This window comes from Marmota flaviventris, chromosome 9 (genome assembly GCF_047511675.1).
Source record: "Marmota flaviventris isolate mMarFla1 chromosome 9, mMarFla1.hap1, whole genome shotgun sequence".
NCBI classification, from domain to species: Eukaryota; Metazoa; Chordata; class Mammalia; order Rodentia; family Sciuridae; genus Marmota; species Marmota flaviventris.
Genome location: NC_092506.1, coordinates 56,898,593 through 56,920,689, shown reverse-complemented (window position 1 = coordinate 56,920,689; position 22,097 = coordinate 56,898,593). Strand labels below are relative to the sequence as shown.

General features: G+C 37.2%; 1 protein-coding gene and 1 pseudogene across 1 annotated transcript; both read right to left on the bottom strand.

The window, feature by feature from the left end:
• Positions 1–366: 366 nt before the first annotated feature.
• LOC114078872 (small COPII coat GTPase SAR1B pseudogene) lies at positions 367–954 on the bottom strand (annotated as a pseudogene).
• A 9,009-nt stretch (positions 955–9,963) lies between these two features.
• Positions 9,964–17,256, bottom strand: LOC114078873 (interferon-induced very large GTPase 1-like). Its single transcript, XM_027919924.2, has one exon. It carries the CDS (start codon positions 17,254–17,256, stop codon positions 9,964–9,966), a length of 7,293 nt encoding a protein of 2,430 aa, XP_027775725.2.
• Positions 17,257–22,097: the final 4,841 nt, after the last annotated feature.

Here is a 22,097-nt window from a genome sequence, read left to right as displayed (position 1 = left end):
TTCCAAAAAAGTACATAAATAATTTAATATGATGAGCTTTTAAATATGGTTTATATTTGTAGATTTACATTGTTAAAAAGTGCTTCAAATGTACTGCTGCAAAGTTGCTCTTTATAAATGGTGCTGGGGGTAATGTCAGATTATAAACTTTAGATAGAAAGCAAACATTAGGATATTCAAACTTACTTGAATCAGTTTTCAATTCTCACTCAAATTACTAAGTTGATATAACATTAGTAATCTAAAAAAACATGTATTTTAAATCCAACCAAATTCTATTGAATTCAAGTTGTGCATGTCAAGTGATCAAATCTCTGAGTAGACCTGAATGTCAAGACCTGGAGCTGAGGCAGGTTGATGTTGATGTTAATCAATGTACTGTACCATCCAGCGGAAGCCTTCTCCATAACCTTGTCTTTTGGGCACATTTCACATGAAAACTTCTAAATGTCCGGCATTCAGATCTTTCAAAGATACACTGCCCTTTCCTATTGTCTGAGTATATAAACCAAACATTTCTTTTAACCTTTCTTCACTAATGGCTTCAGGTCTGTCAATCTTATTCCCAAGAATCAGTATAGGCACATTAGCAATGGTGTCATCAGTCATTAGTGAATCAAATTCTTCTTTCGATTCTAACAGCCTTTCATGGGCTGTACAATCCTCAAGAAATACAATGCCTTTGACAGCAGGAAGGCAGTTTTTCCATACTCTTCAGGCTTGAACCTGTCCACCCGGATCAAAAGTTGTAAAAATCATACACCAGCAATAGTCAATACTTCTGAAGTGGGATGTAATGTTGGGACATGTTGACCAAGTCTGTCATCTTTTAGCATGTTTTTTCCTCATTATCCACTCCAAGAAATACCAATTTACCAGTTTTTTAATATAATCCTAAGAACAGTATAGTACACTGCTGAACTCACTGTAGATCCAATAGAATATGAAGGACATATCCAAATCTTACAGGGTCTGAGACTGGAGTGAATGCAATTCCTTCCCCTACACTTTTTGAGGCTGAATTGCAAAGCACTCTGTTGGTAGGCTTTTGATGGTATCTTCAATTTCAGTGTTTGAAATTAATGTGTTTAAATTGTATATATCCTCCTGATTCAATTTGGGTAGTTCATATGTTTCTAGAAATTTGTTGATATCTTCAAGAATTTCTGTTTTATTGGAGTGTAAACTTTCAAAATAGTTTCTGATTATCAGCTGTATTTCAATAGTGTTTGTTGTGATATTTCCTTTTTCATCATGGATTTTAGTAACTAATTTTTCTCTCTTTATTTTCATAGCTTATTTATTTTTTCTAAGAACCAACTTTTTGTTTTGTTGATTTTTTTAAAAAATGTTTTTGTTTCATTTCATTGACTTCAGCTCTGATTTTAATTATTTCCTATCTGCTTTTGGTGTTGATTTGTTCTTCTTTTTCTGGGGCTTAAAGATGTAATATTAGGTTATTTATTTGGCAACTTGATATTCTTTTTTGAATGAGCTCAATGCAATGAACTTTTGTCTTAGAACTGTCTTCATAGAGTCCCAGAGATTTTGATATGTTGTGTTGCTATTCTCATTTACCTCTAAGTATTTTTTAAATTTCATACCTGATTTCTTCTGCTATACAGTCATCATTCAGTAGCATATTATTTAGTCTCCAAGTGTTAGATAGCCTCTATTTTTATTCTATCATTGATTTCTAATTTCATTCCATTATGATTTGATAAAATGCAAGGTATTATCTCTATTTTTTTTTTTTTGTTTTTTAAGAGTTGCTTTGTGGTCTAAGATGTGGTCTACTTAAGAGAAGGATTCATGTGCTATGGAGAAGAAAGTATATTGAATCATTGATGGTTGAAATATTCTATATTTGTTAAATCTAAATTATTCATTGTATTTTTTTTACATTTTTTTTTACAATTTTTACAAAGTTCTTCAGCTTTTTTTTAAAAAAATATTTTTTAGCTGTAGATGGACACAGTACCTTTATTTAGTTAACTAATTAATTAATTTTTATGTGGTGTTGAGGATCAAACCCAGTGCTTCACATGTGCTAGGCAAGTACTCTACCATTGAGCTACAACTCCAGCCCATCTTTGGCTTCTTTATTTGGTTTTTGTTTGGAGGATCTATCCAGTGGTGAGATAAGTGTGTTAAAGTCAATGAGTATCATTGAGTTGTGCTCTATTTGATATTTTAAATTGAGAAGTTTTTTTTTTTTTAATGTAAGTAGATGCTCCATTGTTTTGGGCATACATATTTATGATTGTTATGTCTTATTGATGTGTAATTCCCTTAAGCAGTATGAGATGTCCATTTTTGTCCTTCTGATTAACTTTGGTTTGAAGTCCACTTTATCTGATATGAGAATAGACACTGCTTGTTTATGAGATCCATGTGAATGAAACGTTTTTTCCATCCTTTCGCCTTTAGTCTGTAGATGTCTTTTCTTAGGAGGCGAGTCTCTTGGAGACAGCAGCATGTTGTTGGATCTTGTTTTTTAATCCAATCTTGTAGTCTATGTTTTTTATTTTTGGCGGGGTGGGGGGTACCACGGATTGAATTCAGGGGCACTTGACCACAGAGCCATATCCCCAGCCCTATTTTTTTTTTTTGGTATTTTATTTAGAGACAGAGTCTCATTGAGTTCTTAGTGCCTCACAGTTGCTGAGGCTGACTTTAAACTTGTGATCCTCCTGCCTCAGCCTCCCAAGCTGCTGGAATTACAGGTATGTGCCAATGTGCTCAGCTCAGTCTACATTTTTTAATTGATGAATTTAGGCCATTTATATTCAATGTTGTTAATAAGAAATGATTTTATTCCCTGTAATTTTGATTTATTTCTGGTTTTTAATTTTAATTAGTTTCTCCTTTGATTGACTATTCTTATAGTTTAGTTCCTCCCTTTAATGGTTTTCAGCTTTATTTTTTATTTCTTCTTCATAAAAATATTTGGTTGAGTATGTTTTGTAGTGTGGGTTTCTACTTGTGAATTATTTTAACTTTTGTTTATCATGGCAGGTTTTTATTTCATTGTTAATTCTGAAGCTTAATTTTGCAGGTATAGTATTCTTGGCTGGCTTCCATTTTTCTTTAGAGCTGTGTATATATTATTCCAAGACCTCCTAGCTCTGAGAGTCTGGGTTGAAATATCTGCTGAGATCCACATTGATTTTTCTCGAATTGTGATCTGCCATTTCTCTCTGGCAGCCTTTAAAATTCTATTCTTATTCTCTGTGTTCTCTGTGACTTGGTGTGGGCCTGCTGTATTTGGGGTTGTGTAAACCTTCTCTATTTGATTTTCCATTTCATTCTTTTTTTTTTCTTTTGGGTATTGGGTATTGAATTCAGGGGCACTCAACCACTGAACAATATCCTCAGTCCCATTTTATATTTTATTTAGAGACAGGTTCTCACTGGGTTGCTTAGTACTTTGCTTTTGCTGAGGCTGGCTTTAAACTCACGATCCTCCTGCTTCAGCTTACTGAGCCACTAGGATTACAGGTGTGTGCCATTGCACCTGACCCATTTCATTCCATAGGGGAAATTTGCGAGATATTTCATTGAAAAGATTGTTCATTCCTTTGGTTTGTATTTCTGAGACTTCATATATCCTAACTAATAAATCTTAAATTTGATCTTTTCATATTATCCCATACTTCTTGGGAGTTCTGTTCATGGTCTCTTAACATATTTTCTCCATGATCAATTTTATTTTCTAGATTATATATTTTGTCTTTATTGCTTGAAACTCTATCTTCCAAGTAGCCCAGTCTGTTGGTGATGTTTCCATTGAATTTTTAACTTGGCATATTGATTCCTTCATTTTGAAGATTTCTGCTAATTTTTTTTTTCAGAATCTCTGTATCTTTTTTGAAGTGATTATATTACATTAATTAAAATTGTATTAATTTAAAACTTGTCACTTAATGAGTTAACTAAGTGTGTAAAACATTGTGCTCCAGAGATCAGCAGATGATGTGCTACAACATAAAAAAGTGTCAGTCAAAGAATATGTGGATGTTAGAGAAGGAAAAAAAGAGATAAGGAATTAAATATATTAAATATATCCTGGGAGTCTGAAGCAGGACAATCACATGTTCAAGACTAGCCTCAGCAACTTAACAAGGCCCTATACAACTCAGTAAGATCCTGTTTCAAAATAAAAAAATAAAAGGGATTATTGATGTGGCTGAGTGGTCAAACATCCTTGGGTTCAATTCCCAGTACCATAAAATAAAGCATAAGAAGGTAGCCATCATGAAAATAGAAGGGAGACCAATAAAATAGAGGAAAGAGATTGAGAAGATGGTATTGTGTCCATATACCTGGAAGGATGATCATTAAAATGTTTACAGAGGTGGTAAAACTCGGCATTTTAAATATTTTCCCACACTTCTGAATTTTTTCAGTGGATACATTATTTTATTAGAAAAATAACAAAACTTTCAAAAAATCCACTCAAATTTGTTTTTCTTCTATTCAAAATTTGTTAGGTTTTCATTGCAAAGTGGCAATGAAAATATTTCAGGGGCATTTAACTATGTCTGGAGACATTTTTTGGTGGTTATGACTGCTGGAAGTGCTACCAGAATCCAGTGTGTAGAAGTCAGGCATGCTGTAAATATCCTATAATTCACAGGACAGCCCCCTGCTGCCCTCCCAACAAAGAATTATCTGGCCTGCAGTGTTAATAGTGCTAAGGTCGAGGTATCTTGGGACTGTTTATCTCAATAAGGTTTCTTACCACCTTTTGATGGTAAGAGGGGCTGGCAACTTCCATGTAGCTTTAGCTAAAAGTCAGAATAGGATGGGAAGCCATAGGAAGGTCGCTACAGCAAGAGTGGGAGAAAGAGAAGAGTAAAGAATATTCATAGTTGGCAGGGTCTGATATTTTTATTAAGATCAGTAGTTTCTCCTGAGGCTATGACTCTGTGTCTGTCAACCCTGCATTATAGTTCCCATTTTCCTTTCTCTTTGGGACTCCAGAAACTCAGAATAACAAGATGCTAAGGCAAGTCTTTGATAAACTTTATAGATTTAATTTGGTGGATGGAAGGAAAGAATTTTTCTTTGTACCTGTAGGTGTCACCCCAGTACATGGAATGAGGAAATTTTTCTTCTGCTAGGAATATTTCTAGTCTGGAGCACCTAGGACCTTATTTTGGCTCAGTTTAACTTTTACTTCTATGTCAGTATTCCTAAGGAATGCATTTTCAGGATTATCCCTGACCCCACCTTCCTACTCCAAATTCAGAGGCATGCGGAAGAATATCTGTTCTTTTTATGCTTATCAGTTTTACCCCTCTTTTTAAAAATCCACTCCATTTTTGTTTTTTGAATTATCACTGACTAATAAGCGGCTTATCATAGTAGCTATGTCTAATGCTTCTCTCCTCTTGAACTAGGCGGGAGTTCTGGAATGAGTGAAGACTATCAGGGCATCCTGTGTCAGGACAACATGGCTGGGCTTCTGTGTCTCACTCAGTCACTGGATCCACATACACCAGGAGGGCATGACCTTTGGTGAAGAGGCTCTTAGCAAGTGAGGCAGATGTAGAAGATGTGACAGCTGATGAGTGGCTGTTTTCTCTTCTCCTCTTAACTGGAGTTTTCCCCTCCTGCAAGTCCTTCTCTGAAGGAGGATCTGGGGGGCCCATTTCTGTCCTGCCACAGAGGAGCTAATGGGAATCACAGTGTAAACTACCAGATAAACATGATTGTTTTTATATTTCAAAAGGAAAGTACCAAAGATAATTAAGTTATTATGGAGGTTGTTCCCAGGAGAACGTTCTCTGGTTCATGTCTTTTTCAATTTAGAAAAAAAATGCAAAAAAAAAAAAAAAATGCAAACCCCCTGGATTGCACTAAAAATAATTAGGATTGTGGGACTATTAAATAGCTGCTGTCAAAGAAACGTAAGAAAGTTTTTATTCTGTCTTTCTTCCCCTCATCCCCCACTAGATTACGTGGTTTATTGTTTTAATTCTACTTACTTTTCAAATCCCATTTAGAGAAAATAAAATATAGGCAAAGAAAAAAAAATGAGACAAACTTTCGTCACCACTACTTGGATCAAAATATAGAACTTGGACCTGCTTTTTTTTTTTTTATAAATTTACAATTGAACATAGCATGTAGGCATAACCACATTTCAGTAATAATGTAAATAACTAATATAATTACTTCTATTAACATGACTTTGTTCCCTGGTGCTAGTACTACCTAACATCAGAACACATGCCATATGACAGGCATATGTATTATTTCAAGTCTTCCTCACACTTCTGTGAGTTGAAAACATTTTATAGGTGAAAAGCATGAAGTAGAGACAGGTTGATTCATTCAAAGTCAGACAGCTAGTAAATGGTGCAGGCTGTACACCGCACAGCTAAACAATCTAATTTCCAAGTTTGTGCACATAACTACAATTCCAAGTTAGCATTCCCTAAGTCTAACCCTTGACTTATACTTTTCCATCTTAAATTTCTTATTCTTGATTCCTCTCTCCCTTATTCATTTTTACTGGAATAACTTCTTTAATGATTACTTTCATGCAAATCTATGTCTCAGGTTTGCTTCTGAGCAATCTAAGACATTTGTGGCAGTGACCTTGCTAAACCTTTGATTTGTCAGTGTTTAGAATAGCTGTAATTGCTAATAAAGTGCCAAAGAACTTTGATATTCTGAACTGCATCTTGGGCTATTAAGTTATAATCATATTTATTGAGGACTGTATTTTAAAATGTGATTTTTCCCAAGGAGTCCATGTTGAATATTACTTCCAATGAAACTCAGATGACATGATTTCAACCTATGAACGTGGTTCTAATCAAATCTTATTCAAAATAAAAAGGTAAGGAACTTAGGAGAGGCAGTATAACAGAATAACTTATGGAATACTTAACTCTGTGTATGGATTATGCTTTAAATACAGCAATTCATTTATTCTTTCCAAAGGGATCATGAGAAACCTATCATTTTATGGTTAGGGCACTTGAGCACTCAATGGTTAAATTAGAAGCCCAAGGTTTCATGGCACTGTTACTATAATGATAGTAATCTTAGTAGTCATCATGACAATATGAGTGATAATATTTCATTTTTCCTTTGCTGCCTTGTCTACTTATGTACCACACCACTAAAATGACTTTTTTGAAGAGTTGGAATGGAAAGAATTATAGTTCTGAGGTAAGGGAAAAATGAAAATGGTATTTTTTATATGTCTTTCTCTAGAGACCAAAGGAAAAGCATTCTAAAACTTAAGGTGGTCAATTTTTAGACATATCTCATTTCCCTAGACTTTCTGGTATTCATATTCTGTCTTTAAGAAAAGAGACTTGCTTTAGAACTTCTCAGTGCATCTTCATTTAACTCACATTTTCATTTAAAATTCTGATTTTATTGACAAATATAATTGTACATATTTATGGGACACAATGTGATGCTTTGATGTATGTATGTATACATAGTAGAATAAGAAAATCAGGCTAATAAACATGTCCATTATTTCACTGACTTACTTTTTGTGGTGAGAATATTTAAAATTAACCTTAGCAATTTTGAAATGTACATTATTAACTAGTCATTTTGCTGTCAGTATATCACCAGAATTTATTCCTCTTGTTTAACTAAAACTTCACTCTTAAACTAAAATTCCCCCCTTTTCCCACTCTCCCCTCAGCCTCTGGTAACTACCATTCTACTGTCTACCTTTATGCCTTCTAACTTTTAGAGTCCATATATAAGTGAGTCATCCATATCTTATCCTATGAAATATGTTCAAGAATCCATTGCCCTCCTGACTACATCACTACAGGACTTGTGACTCCTTTCCCATTCTAATTGGAGTATAAACTGACTAGAGATCCCTAAATCTACTGATGTAGTGATTTCCAATTCCTGTTTCTCGGCTACCCATTTCAGTGACTCTGAGACTCATTCTGTTTCCCTTGAGAACTCTATCCTCATTAATCTTATAACTCTTGCCACCTCTAATTTTATGACTTATACCTGAACCTAGTTTCTCTCCTCTTAATGATCTGATCTCCACTGACTTCTTTCCTCCTACTCCACTGTTCCTGAGGTCTCCTTCTCCAGTGATACCCAGCTCACTGACACAGTAATCCCCTTCAATTCTGACCTCACCTAGATTATTTTTTCTACTTCTATCATAGTAAATACCATTCCTACATAGTAATCTCTCTATCCCAGTTAACTTTTTCCCCCAGTTTTTTGTTTTGATCTCTCAAAAAATAACCTCTGAATCTCATTTGGTAATCACACTGCTTAAATACATGAGGAATTATCAAAGACCTTTTTGATTTATACAGAATATTTTTGGCTTAAAAATTAGAAGTAATGTATGTCATATACTTTTTAGTTAAAGGTTTTTATGGATATGTTAAACAAATAGGAAAAGCATTGGGCAAATGTTAGTTGAACATTGAGCCTTTTCCCAGGATGCAGTGATGTGAGAGACAGGCACCCTGCTGTGCGGGGTTTCTGTGCCCATCACCATTTCAATTTTATCCTAGTAGGAGATGCTCCCAACTTTCGCCAAGACTATTTTTCAGAGAACAAAGGGAAAAGCATACTGTTCAGGACACTTATATCCTTTATAATTTTTCTGTTTAAAAGACTTTGAAGACAGGAGTCATTTGACCTGAAGTGGACAATATGCTTTAAACACTTTGAAGGGACAAAAAGGACAGAGTCAGCATTTCTATCTTCTATTTCTGAAGATCTGAGTTGTTGGACTCCTGTTCCCTTGACTGTTTTCCCTGCCTATAGAAGGGTCAAGATTGTATCTGTAAATAGAAGCCAATGGATGCCTTTATGTCCAACATGAAGAAATTTTCTTTATATCAAGATTCCTGTAGATCATCAGTTTTGAGAACTGTGCATAAGTGGTAGATTTGCTGAAGGGTGATTTCCTTCTCCTCTTAAGCATTTGGTTGGTTTCAAAATTTTCTTAATTTTTATTCTGATCATACCCTTTAAACTCAAAGGTGCAAAGAGGCAAAATATGTTTGACTTGGAGATAAGCATTTCCTTTCATTTTTATATGTAAAATGAAAATTTCTGTTGAAATACTACAACACTTAAATTTAATTACTGGAAGATTAAAAAAACTATAGTTTGTATATATTCACATGTACACACATATGTATGTGTATGCATACAATAACACACACATATATACATATATAAATATATATTTTTTGATACTTTTCCTTTAAGAAATATTTTTTTTGTAATCATTAATGACTTAATCAATTTTGACTTTCTTCATAGACATAATGAAAATGTCCTATTTTACTTGATCATCATAAATTTTATTCCAGGAGTGTTGGGACCTTTTACCTCCCTTGGGACCATGGCCATTATTGGGTGTAGGCTGAGGTGGCCTCATGGGTTCTTTCAGAGCATTTCGGCTGGATTGGTGTTCGCGGGCTTTTAGCCCGTGAGTGCGGGCTTTTGACTTTATCCCCGCCTAATGGTTTAATCTGAAATCTGCCTAGGCCCCTTAATGATAGTGACGTAACTGCCCCTTATTGGTTCTTGCTACTGTCTCTTCTTACTCCCTCCTTCTATCACTATATAACCTTGTCCCTGACACAATAAAGTTGAGATTGCTGCACCTCCATGGTTGACTCAACTCCCGACTCCATGTGATTCTTGGCCAGGCTGGGTGGCGGGCCGGGTTGCGACACTTACCCTCTCGCTCAGCCCCTCGGAGACGACAGGCTGGTCCTGCCTGTCTCCCACGTACCCTTGCAGGGAGCAACACAGGAGTAATTTGAAATCCTTTTATTTAAAAAAAAATCTTCAAAATTTTACACATTTCATTTTTAAAATGGAAATATTGAAATTTCTTATAAAAAGGAGGTGTTTTAGGATTATTTAGGAACTATTCTTTTTTTCTTTTCCCAAATGCTGGGGCTCTTTTGTGGTAATTGAGAATTACTGATTTTTCAAGTCATCAAGCACATCCTGCTTTGTGATTTTGGCCCATGCATCAGGGATTTTACCAGTATCTGTAAATTTTTTCTGATATTTTTCTTCTAATTTAGATCTGAAATGTGAGACAAACCATTTCCAATATGGCTGGGTGGATGAATCCGGGGTGATGCTCCATGTGGCATAGTCCCCTCCTGCCTGCCGATAGTTCTTATAAGGGATTTCCTGGTCATTTCCAAGATACATCAAACGATTACTTGCTACTGAACTAGTACAGCAGTCAATTACAAAATGGTCTGTTTTATGCTTATACCATCCATTGACAGCCTGGGGACGGTGAAATGGAACGCTATGATCTCCTTCATGTGTAGGAATTGTGTTTGTACAAATTGCATTGCATAGGGGACATTGTTTCCAGCAGCCACAGAGATGTTCAGAGAGGATTTTCTCAATTTCAGGAACCATTTCTTCTATAGGCATACTTGAACAATTCTGTTCTACTTTCTTCATTGCAGGATCCAAAGCTGCACTCATGGCTTCTTTCAGAAATTCAATATCTTTTATCTCCTGGTGCTCAATGCTTATCAGATCTCTTCGGGGGAAGAACAAATTGTTTCCCAGGTGATCACAGAACAAATCCAACCACTCAGACACAGTGCTGCTTTTATCCTTAGCTACCGCTGTGGATTCACGAATGGCAGAAAGGATGGCATTCTTGATGTTGTCTAAACTTATTTTGAAAAAAGTCTTTATTTTTTCACTTCCATTGTGTGAACAATATCTTTTGATATGGTTTTCAATGTAACTGCTAAAAAAAGATTTTGTATTATGAAGATATTGCCAATAATTATCAAAGTTTTCTTCTTCTGCCAGAGAAATAAGAATGTGTTTCTCCAGGTTAGCCCTGTTTCCATTGAACGCAGGGCAGGTTGCTTGCATGTCCCCAGCTATTTTAATGATCATTTTTTCCCATATAGTGGCAGAGACAGCAGGAGTTAGCTTGTGCCACAGAAAATCAACAAATGTTTTGATGGAAGTTGCACCCTGACAGGAGATCTTAAAGCTCATAAAGAAATCATCTTTCTTGCTTTCTAGATAGTTTACAGGATCATTTGCTCTTTTGAATGCTTTGTGCATTTCCTTAAAACTCTTTGATGCTTTTTGGAATAAACACAAAGATAATTCAGTGTTATATTTACTTGTAAATGTGTATCTTTTTTCAGTGAATGCAGATTTTACTTCCTCATCTATGATTCTTAGGATTTCATGGAAATAACTTGGATTGTAATCACATTGTTGCCTCTGAATGTTGTTAATAGTTTCATTAAATCTTGCAACAATGTGGTCAGTAATCATATTAATGGATTCTATATCACGGGGCTTTAGTGTCCTTGTCATAAAGTTATATTTTTTATTCATTTTGATATGTTCATCATAATTGATTTGAAACTTCTCTCCAGAATCTCTCTTTAGTATGTCTACCATGTCTGCCTCCTTTTGGAAATATTCCCAAAGGATGCTTTCAGAATCTACATCAATGTCAGGCTCTATAACTTGAGGGAGATCTGAAGACACATCATAGACCCATTTTTTCCACAGTTGGTTGAATTTCTCATATAACTCTTCCTCACTCAATTCTTTACCCTTTACAGTTAAAGCTAATTTTCTGCTCCTTTCCAATAATTCATTTTCATAACCTATCTTTTTCTTATCTAACCTTTCTTGATTTTTTTTAAAATGAATAAGTTCATTGGCTTTTCTTTTACTATCTGAAATAAGTGCCTCTTTAAGGATGAGTAGCTTATTTTCAAAATTTGCTTTCCATTGAACCAGTATTTCATTATCTGGGTCTTCATTAAAATATTTTTCAAGTTCTTGCTTGATAGCTATATATTTTTCTGTAACTGATGCCTCAAATATGCTAGCATTGAGTGTGTGGATCTTTCCATTCTGAATCTGGTTGATTAGTTGATTCTGCAAGTCCAGCACATGACTTCTGAGCTCCCAGGTCCAGTGGTTATACATGGTTTCTAGTTTGCTCATGGCCATGACCTCTCGTGTGTTTCTGAAACTGAAAATGAAATTCTCATTTACCAGGGCTCTCCACAAATCTTGAACTCTGAATTTTACATCTGATATCTTCATGATGTTACCCCTGGATTCATGTTTGGCAGTTAAAAGAATTCTACTTTTCAGTTCTTGGACATTGTGGCTATAGCGAGGATTGGGAGGGGCCATAGGGGGATTGCCATCCCAGAGGTGAGCAAAGTAGTATACGTGAGTATTGACATCAAACTTTATAACGTCACTGAAGTGGGTTACATTTGAGCACTCTTCTTGTTCAGCAGCTGTTATTGCCATTTCGTCTAGCTTCTGTTCTAGGCACCTTCGTCCTTCCATAGTTTGGTCTTTAGCTGTAACTTCTCCCACATTCTGATGAACAAACAGGCAACTTGGGAAGATTTTCACTTTTTTCATCCTCAGAAAGGCTTGGACAGCTATTTGTAGGATGTCCTGCATCTCTGATGGATTCTCTCCAAAAATATTGATCAGAGTCAAGTTTCCAATTCCAATGACAAAGGTGGCTAACTCATTGTCCCAATTCTGGGACTTGTTGCTGAGTTCTGGGGCCCGAAGTCCTTCTGTGTCTACAACAAGCACAAAGTCAAAGCCAAGTTCCTCTCTGGATGACTCATCCACTTTCAGGAGCTGCATGTAGGCTCCCCTGGTACACCTGCCTGCACTTACAGTGAACTGCAGCCCAAAAAGAGCATTTAGTAGGGTGGACTTCCCTGAGCTCTGCAGGCCAAGGATAGAGAGAACAAAGAGCCGTTTGTCTCCAAGTTTCTCAGAGAGCTTGTCAAAAACAGCTGATACCCACTTTAGGGGCACATAGGAAGCATCTCCATCCATCAGCTCTATGGGGACACCAGATATCATCAGGTCTGCAGCAATTTGGGGAAGGGAGAGAAAAAGTATATCTCTTGTGGAGGAAGTTTCTTCCAGAGCTTCATAGATCTGGCCAACCTCTCTGAGTAATTGCTCAATTCCTAAGGTACAGTCATTAATCTCAGTAGAGATGGATTCTATCTCATTTTGACAGAGTCTCAGGGAGTTGCTCTTTTGTGCCTTTTGCTTTTCTGTTTGTTCTATTGACCACAAATATCTTTGTTTCTCACGAAGTTTTTCCAAGTGTTCTGCAGTCAGGTTGTCCAAAAATATACCCAGCCACTGAAAGAAGTAGAGTTTGGTGTGAGTTTCTGAATGCTCTTGGAGAATTTGAAGGACAGATTGCATTAACTCATTAAGAGGAAAGGCTTTTCTCAACTGTTGATGTCGTATTCTTTGTTTATCTGTTTCAATCTCAGTCTTGTGTTGTTCAATGCTCCGATTTCCCTTTTCTCTCAGATGATAGAATTCTTTGTCCTTCTTACACCAAAGGTGCCATAGTTGTCCCTGAAGGGGTAGTAAGTTCTCTTTCACATGAGATAACTTTGTTTCCCCCAGGAGGGCCAATATAGTTTGTGCCTTTTCTTTGGCTTCCTTGCAATCTCTTTGGTGTTCATCAACCAGAAATCCTTGCTTAAGAGCAATCTGAGAACAGTCCTCTAGGCTGAGAGCTGTGTCAGAGAGCTCTAGCAAATGTCTGATGGTAGTTGTGAGCTCCTCTGTCAATTCTGCCTCATTTCTATTCCTGATGCCAATTCTCACTCTTCTACTACAATTATTGGCTTTGGATTTTTCTTTGTCATCAAGCAAGCAGATCAGAGGTCTTGATGACTGCCACAGGTCACGGACTATGTTTTGGTTGTCTTTATTGTCATCAGAAGCTGACATGAGGACCACGATGAGAGAAGAGATGTCCTGCAGGAAGGTAAGCTGCCTTTTATGTTCCTTTGCATCTCCATGAAGATTGGTGAAGGTCACACAATTGTCAAACCTGTCCTCCTCTTCCCCTCCAGGGCAGAACCAACAGATTTCTACCACACCCCCCATCAAGAGACAATCTTTGCTGCTTCCTCTGCAGTGTCGATGGAAAAACACATCATGTTTACGTTTACTGAGAAGACAGTTCATGATCTGAGATTTGGAAGTAGATAGGCCATTTCCAACTCGAATGAAGGACACAATGGGGGTGGAAACCTGGCACATATGAAGATTCTTGTAAGTGTTGTTCTTCCCTTGTGGTAATTTGCTTCCTTGCTGCCAACTTCTCCTAATTTGTCTGAGAGACCAGAGAGAGAATTCAATTTGAGAAGTGCAGGGATTTGGCACCAGAAGAGGGAGGGCAAATTGACAAATGGAAAGTTTGCCCAAAATATATTGTCTGGCAAAATCATCTGCACAGTGAAAAATTGCCATCTGAATATCCATTGGGTGAATATGGGGTCTGGGCTTAGAGACTAAAGGATCAGTAAGACTATCACTGTCTTCAACAAAGTCTTCATATGGATCTAAAACCTCATTTTCCTCACTTGAAGCACTTGGACAGACCTGATGATCTGTGTTTTCATCATCTTTGAAGATCAAGTGTCTCAGTCCATAATCCAGCATAAGTAATTTCTGAAGGAAATAGAAAGGAAGTTCCCATTCAGATTTGGGCTGGGTGTTGTACACAGAAATCTTGTAGATAAGATGGAAATTAGCTCTACTCATCCTTTTTGGGTAGTAATGTTCTAGGCCTAGACGCTGGAGTAAGTCTAGGAAGGCTCCATTTTTTATCACCTTCCATTTATTATTTTTATTATCATGTGGTTCCTGGGAATGTTTCTTTCCATGGAAAAGACTTTGCAATTGTTTTCTCACCTTGTCCATTTGCAATGAAGAGATGGTAACTTCGTAATCCCCATCAATGAGTAACTTCAAGTCTTTTTCTAGATTTTGCCAATCATAATCTGCACCAAGTTTGTTGAGGACTTGTAAAACTTCTTTAGACAGTGACTGTTCTATATGATGTCTCATAAATGCCATGCGCTGTATTTTGTCTTTTGTAGAAACAGCTGCAATTCCAGATGTGGCAGTCAGACCTGTGAGCATAAGGAATGCTTGAGCTCTATAGTTGCAAATATTTTTGAGCTCTTGGTATTTATTGTGAGCAGTTTGCATTTCATCCAGTAAGAAGTTTAACTCATTGCACCCTAGAAGATACTGAAAAGTATTGCTTACCACCTGATATCCTGCACCAGCTGCAATGGAAAGTAGCAAGAGCTGCTTGTCTGGCTGCTCTGTTGCTTGGAGGTGATTCAAGAAGCAACTGAGAGCTAAGCAGACCTCATAGGTAGCCTTTCTTTGAGCTTCTTCTACCGTTTCTGGGGTCTCTGAATTGACATTCACTTCTAAAAGTTCATCCTGTGTTTCTTTTAAAATTTTAATGAACTCAGAAAATTGAGAGATGTTGAGTTGCTCTTGCTCTGACTCTGATTGGTTTATCCACTGCATGATGGAGTGAGCCTGAGGAAAGTTTGTCACTTTGTAGACGTGAGGATCGAGAAGGCTGTGAAACTGTGATTTAATAAATCTAGTTTTATGGATTGAAGAGCTTTTGCAAAAGTTGAAAATGTTTACTAGAAAATTCTGAAGATCCCAGTCTGTGAGGCATGTGTTAATCCAAGTGTCATAACCTTTTATTTTTTGACTCAACATTTGCATGAAATCTATCAGTTTTTGAAGCTGTTCTTCAGGATCAGATATCTCCCAGGATTTCACATCATCTAGGAAAATTCTAGCCTCCTGCATAGCACTCAATAATTCCTCTCCATCCTGGATCTGGGCAGTGAGGCCAGTCAGAGCAGCGTAGTTGTCTTTCAGGCAGTTAGCCACCTTAAGGGGATCCTTAAAATCACTTCTGTGGCTGGAGAGGATGATGTCCCAAATGGGCACTAGCTGAAGTCCCCGGTCAATGACACACCAAGTTTGATTGCTGGCAACAAGGCCAGCTTTCCACTGGATGAGGCCATCTGCTTCTTGTGGGCCACCTGTCTGAGTCACAGATAATTGGACTTTGTTTTGGAGATTTTGTAAAGTTTGGCTCTGAGAGGCTTTTTTGGAAAGAGCATCTGATACATTCATACCTGCAGCTACATTTACCCCAAAGCCACTGAAGCTGCCCTTTATGTAAATATTCAGAGCCTCTGCTATCTGCTGCTTTACATCAGCCAGCTGTTCACTTTGAAAACCCTCTGAAATTGCCTTCCACCAGTAGATTCCTCCCAGATGTAGAGGGCCTTGGTTAGCATGAGAACCAAACCTATGGAAGAAGTTCTCAGTCCTGTGCCTCAGCAAAGGGAATATGTCTGGATCTGCAGTCTGATCCAGGAGATTTTCAATGCATTTCAATTCCTGAAGAGCAGGCTTGGAGAACTGGAGTTGATCAATGGGAAAGTGGCAAGAGGCCAGGGGGACGTAGCTAAATTTAATTGAGCAGAAATAAGAATGTTTAGAATGAGATTGTTCAGTTTCCTTGGATTCTGAATGTTTGCTTTTATCCACTCCAGCTTCCAGACTATATTTCCAGCCTTCACCTTTGGCAGAGGCAGTGATACTGAAGCCCACCTTCTCTATAGTCTGGGTGAACATGGATTCTTCTTGAAAAGATGTAAAGTCCTTTGTTTCCATCCATGTGCCCTGCTGAGGGCCAAAAAGTGAGAAATCCTTGGGGACACTGAGTAGCTCCTCTCTCTTCTGTATCAGGTCAGTTTGGTGACTGGTTTTGTAAATTCCCTGCAAGGCCAGCCCTCCAGATGCCCATCTTATTAGATCTCTGTCTGGGAGGTTTTTCATGTGGGACAGTGTCTGCTCCAAGAGACTGAGTTGTCTCTGCATGATTTCCGTGACATCCCTGAGGGGCTTTTCAGGCACTGGCCAGTACTCTTCAGGGATCTCCATGGCTTGCCTCAGCTCTGCTTCTTTTTTCCTCACTTCCTCTTCCTGTCTCTGCCTTCCTTCTGACAGCAAACTTCTTAGCTCCTGCAGTGCTTGTTCTGCCTGCTTCTGCTTTTTCCTTATCGTCTCCAACAGTGATTCCTGTAACCCTGGAAACCCATTTGAGTGTGACTGTTCAATCAGCTTCTCTAGGGCCCTTTTCTCCCATGGATGTTGTACCTGGGATTTCAGCTTCTGAAGGTCTTTTTCTTTTAAATATTGTAGTGCCTGGGCACAGGTCACACCAAGGTCTTCCTTCAGCTTGGGCAACCAGTACTCAACATCCAGTCCTGCTTCTCTCAGCATCTCTTGGAGATCTTGCCTCCTTTTGCCTCTGAGCAGAGGTTCATCAGGGGTGCACTCTGCTGTGGCCATGGCTGTGTGAAAAACAGACAGTTAGTCTTGACTGTGTCTTGACCTTAGGAAGTATCAGCCACATGATCAAATAGAAGAGTGTACTAATGATGCATGTCTTCAAGTTCTTTCCATCCCTTCCATTAATTGCTCCACCATATATTTTTTTGGTTAACAACATTTTTTTTGTGTGTGTATAGGGTATCAGTGTGTGTGTGTTCTCAATATGGATTCCTTTTTTATTTGCTAGGGTGAATTGCAGCTTAGCCTGATTTTTGCATTTCCTTTTATACAGAATTAGTTGCATAGAAAAGCTGAAGGATAGAGTAAACTGCGGGATGGAATTTGAAAATATGCATGAGTAGATAGCTTAATGTTCAGTTTTTTTTTTTTTTTTTGGTACCAGGGATTGAACCCAGGGGTTCAATTAACCACTGAGCCACATCCCCAGACTTTTTATTTGTTTTTTTATTTTGAGGCATGGTCTCACTAAGTTATCTAGGACCCTGCTAAGTTGCTGAGGCTGGTTTTGAACTTTTTATCCTCCTGCTTCAGCCTCTTGAGCTGCTGAGATGACAGGTGTGCACCACTGCACCTGGTTTGATGTATAGTTTTTTAAAACAATTTTATTTATTTATTTTTATGTGGTGCTGAGGATCAAACCCAGGGCCTCACACGTGCTATATGAGTGCTCTACTGCTGAGCCACAACCCCAGACCTGATGTATAGTTTTTTAAAACTAGTGATAACACCAATTGATTATATTTTTTGTATTAGTTTCTGTGAAATCTATATCGACTGGTTCCATTCTTTCCTGTCACTTCTTTGTAAGTAATTTAATGATATTTATTTGCTCTCTTGCTATTTGAATTTATTACTGACCTGGTTTGCATCGCTCAGTTCTTATTCCTCATCTTCATGTAGTTAATATTATCTTTACATCATATCACACAAATAACTGTCTATATGCTGATTTTATTCATAATTGTGTATAGACTCAAATGCCCATTAATGTATATTGATGAAACATTGAATACAGGACAGTATCTCCTTCTCTCTGCCCTGCCCTAAGAACAGCAAATAAGGTTTCATGCTTCAATTTCTTACCTTATTCAAGTTTTTTTTTTTGGTGTGTGTATGTCTCTGTGTGTGCATTATTGGTTTCCTACTATCACACTCCTATTTCTTTCTTTTCCTCCTTACACAAATTTAGTAGACCATGTCTTTGCAATTTACCTTCTTAAATCTCTCTTCAATCTCACCTCATTTTATCCTCTCCTACTTCTTAGATTTCACCTTTATCACATCTTTCTTCATTTGCTATAATAGGAATGGCATTTACTAAGGTTTGAGGATTTGTCCTCTGCAAAACTCAAGTTTAAATTTAGTTGCTATTATAACAATATTAATATCTGAGACATTTGAGAGATGATTAGGCTATAAAGTCTGTGTCCTCATGGGTGAGATTAAAGCTGTTATAAAAGGGCTGAACTTTCAACCCTGTTTTGCTTCTTTGCCTGCTGATGCTGGCATCTTGGCCTTTCCAGCCTGAAGACCAGTTTTAGGTATTTTGCTATGACAATCCAAAATATACTAAGGCAGTAATTGGTGCCAGAGAAGTGGGGTGTTGCTGTAACAAAAACTTAGAAAGGTAGAGGCGGCCTTGCAACTGGGTAATGGATAGAAACTAGAAGAATTTGGAGGTATAGGCAAGGAAAACTTGAAGTGCCATGAATGAAGCATTTAGGGAAATTCTGATTTGTACTCAGAAGAAGATAAGAACTGCAGGGAAAGTCTGAAACTGCTTAGAGATTACTTAAGTGTCTTTATAATAATGATAAAAAATGTGGATAAATAAGGTAATTATGATAAATTCTTAGAAAAAAGGAACAAGGTTTTGGAAACCAGAAGAAAGGACATTCTTGTTATAAAGCTGCAAAAGACTTGGCTGAATTAAATCTATGGCTTAGGGCTCTATGAAAGGCAGAATTTTGAGAGTGATAAACTAGGGTATTTTTTGGAAGAAATATCTAAGCAGCAATTCATCCAGAATGCTTCATGGCTCTTCTTAATTGCATATTGTAATGTTAGAAGAAAAAAATAATTTAAAGATACAACTTTTATTAAAAAAGAAGCAAAATATAAAGATATGAAAAATTCTTAGCCTGCTTATGTAAAGAATAAAGAAGTATGTTAGGAGAAATAGCCAACGATGTCTTCAAGCAGCCATTTGATAAGGAGATTAGTACAACAGAAGGAAGCCAGGTGCTATTCTTCACAACAGTGGAAGAATGATTCTGAAGGCATTTCAGAGATCTTTGAGGCTCAGAATGCTAGTGCCTTTAGGGCAGAAATTTTTTTTTATAGAGGGGCGTAGGGAAACCATGGGACCTCGGTATTTATTCCCCTGTACTCCCTGAAGTGCTGGTTCATCACATTCTTGTGCAATGCTCCTAGACTGCCCTTGTCGGGGCTTAAACAGGCTTAGATTTGGCTCTAGTTGCTTATCTGGAAGGTGTAAGCCATATATCTTAATGACAGCCAAGTGGTGCTAATTCTGCAGGTCTGCAGAGTGATTGAGCCACAGAGGCACAGCTGCCTTCATCTGAATTCAAAAGGAAGTTGCAGAAACCTGCTTCAGGGGTAGAGCTACCAAGGAGAATCCCTATTAGTTCTAATGGAGCCTGGAGGCTTAAATGCACGGAGACCTCAGAATTGTAGAACTGTAAGTACGCAATGCCAGTCTGGGAGAGCTACAGACATCACTTCCAACCCAATAGAGCTGCTGTGTGAATTGAACCTAGAAAAATCATGTGGATGTACATTCTTGAGGCCTTAGGGGGTTCAACCCCTACCTCAGTATGCCTAAAAGGTGGGTCATGGAGTCAAAGGACATTATTCTCAAGCCTTAGGATTTAGTGTTATTCAGCTCTTGAATAATACTATCCAGTAGGGCTTACTAGGGACTTTTTTTAACCCCTTTTTCTTTCCTGATGCTTCCTTTAGGAAAGATAACGTCTATCCAGACCTGTCTTACCATTATATTTTGAAAGTGAATTATTTGTTTTCACAAATTTAAAGCTGGAGGGAAATTTTCTTTAGGATGAATTGTGGCTGAACCTCTCCCATATCTGATGTAGATGAGACTCTGGACTTGGGTTTTTGAATTGATGCTTTAATGAGTTTAGACTTTTGAGGTTATTGGGGTGAAATGAATGTATTTTATATGTGAGAAGGACGTGAGCTTTTTTAAGGGGTGGTTTTGATGTCCCCTCCAAAATTCATGTTGAAATTTACTTTCAATTGTTACAGTATTAAGAGGGGGTACCTTTGACAGGTGCAGATGTGAGGGCTGTACCCTCATGGATGGGATTATTGACAATATATAAGGGAGAAATCAATCCCCCTTTGCCTTTTTGCCCTTTCAACTTCTACCATATGATAATGCAGCAAGAAAGTCATCACCAGATGCCAGTGCATTGATCTTAGAATTCCCAACTTCCAGAAACGTGAGCCAATATATTTATATTCATTACAAATTACCCAGTCGTAGGTATTCTGTTATAGCAACACAAAAAGGACTAGGACACCATTGTTTTCATTTTCATCTAGGGGTTTCTATGTTCTTCAGGTCATTGAAATTGAATCAAGACTTTAATGGTGGAATCAACCTTTCATACCAACTTTTTAAATAAAAAATACCTAAAGTATATCGATAAAATTTTTAAATAAAGTCTTTAAAACCTCAAAGAGTTTATTAGGCAGTGAAGAATATCTGAGGGAATAGGTAAAAAACTTGAACCAATAGTGACTAAAATATTTTCATCACATATTAGAGATAAAATTTAAGATATTGGCAAAAAATCAACCAAGAAAAATAACAGACATTTATGCCCAAACATGACAAAATGAAATTACAGAAAAACAGAACAACAAAAACAAAGTATTCAGAGGAAGACAGAGTTTACCTTATAAAGCCTAGCAGAGAACTGGTTTCTCAATAGTTTTAGGAGAAGGCTGAAGACAAGGATGGAATATTTATTACAATTGAAAGGAAATAGCTGACAGATAAAAATTCTGTGCATCCTATGATATATCCTAAGAAATTATGATGGAAAAGGGACATTTAAATAAAAAAATTGAGGGAGAATATGCACTAGGCAGGAGCATCAGAAGAACTACTAATGAGTCAGGCAGTGGCATGTAATCTCAGAGACACGGGAAGCTGAGGCAGGAGGATCACAAGACCACCTTCAGCAATTTATCAAGACCCTTAGCAACTTAGACCCTCTTTCAAAATCAAGAAAAGGACTGAGGATGTAGCTCAGTGGCAGAATGCCCTAGGTTTAATCCCCAGTTAAAAAATAAAAAACAAACAAAACCCCCAGAACTAGTAATGAGGGTTTTTCAGGAGAAGGCATGTCATCAGTGCAAATTCAGATGTGCAAGAAGAAATTATGAGCTATAAAAGAGATACACATATAGATAAATCTAGACGAATGCATAAAAGCAGGGCTTAAAATATTGATAACAATCGCATACTAATTGGAGGGACAGGACAATTTGATTTAAAGTGTCCCTGAGTCCTTGCACTATTTTGGAAGAGAGTCAAATTAAGTTAACTGATTAATTTTGTTAGTTCAAGAATGTTTATTGCAAATTCTAGTGTAATTTCCAAACAGAATAGAATAATGTAACTGCCAAAGTGAGGAAAAATGAAATAATAAAAGTACTTGATATGCAACTGTTTTAGTCCATTTGTGTTCCTTTAACAAAATATCTCTATCTGGGTAATTCATAAATTGTAGACATTTATTTTTCATAGTTCTGGAGGAACTGTGAGAAAAATACAAGATCATGGT

Coding starts and splice junctions, on each gene's coding strand:
- LOC114078873 (XM_027919924.2), bottom strand. CDS start 17,256: ATGGCCACAGCAGAGTGCACCCCTGATGAACCTCTGCTCAGAGGCAAA.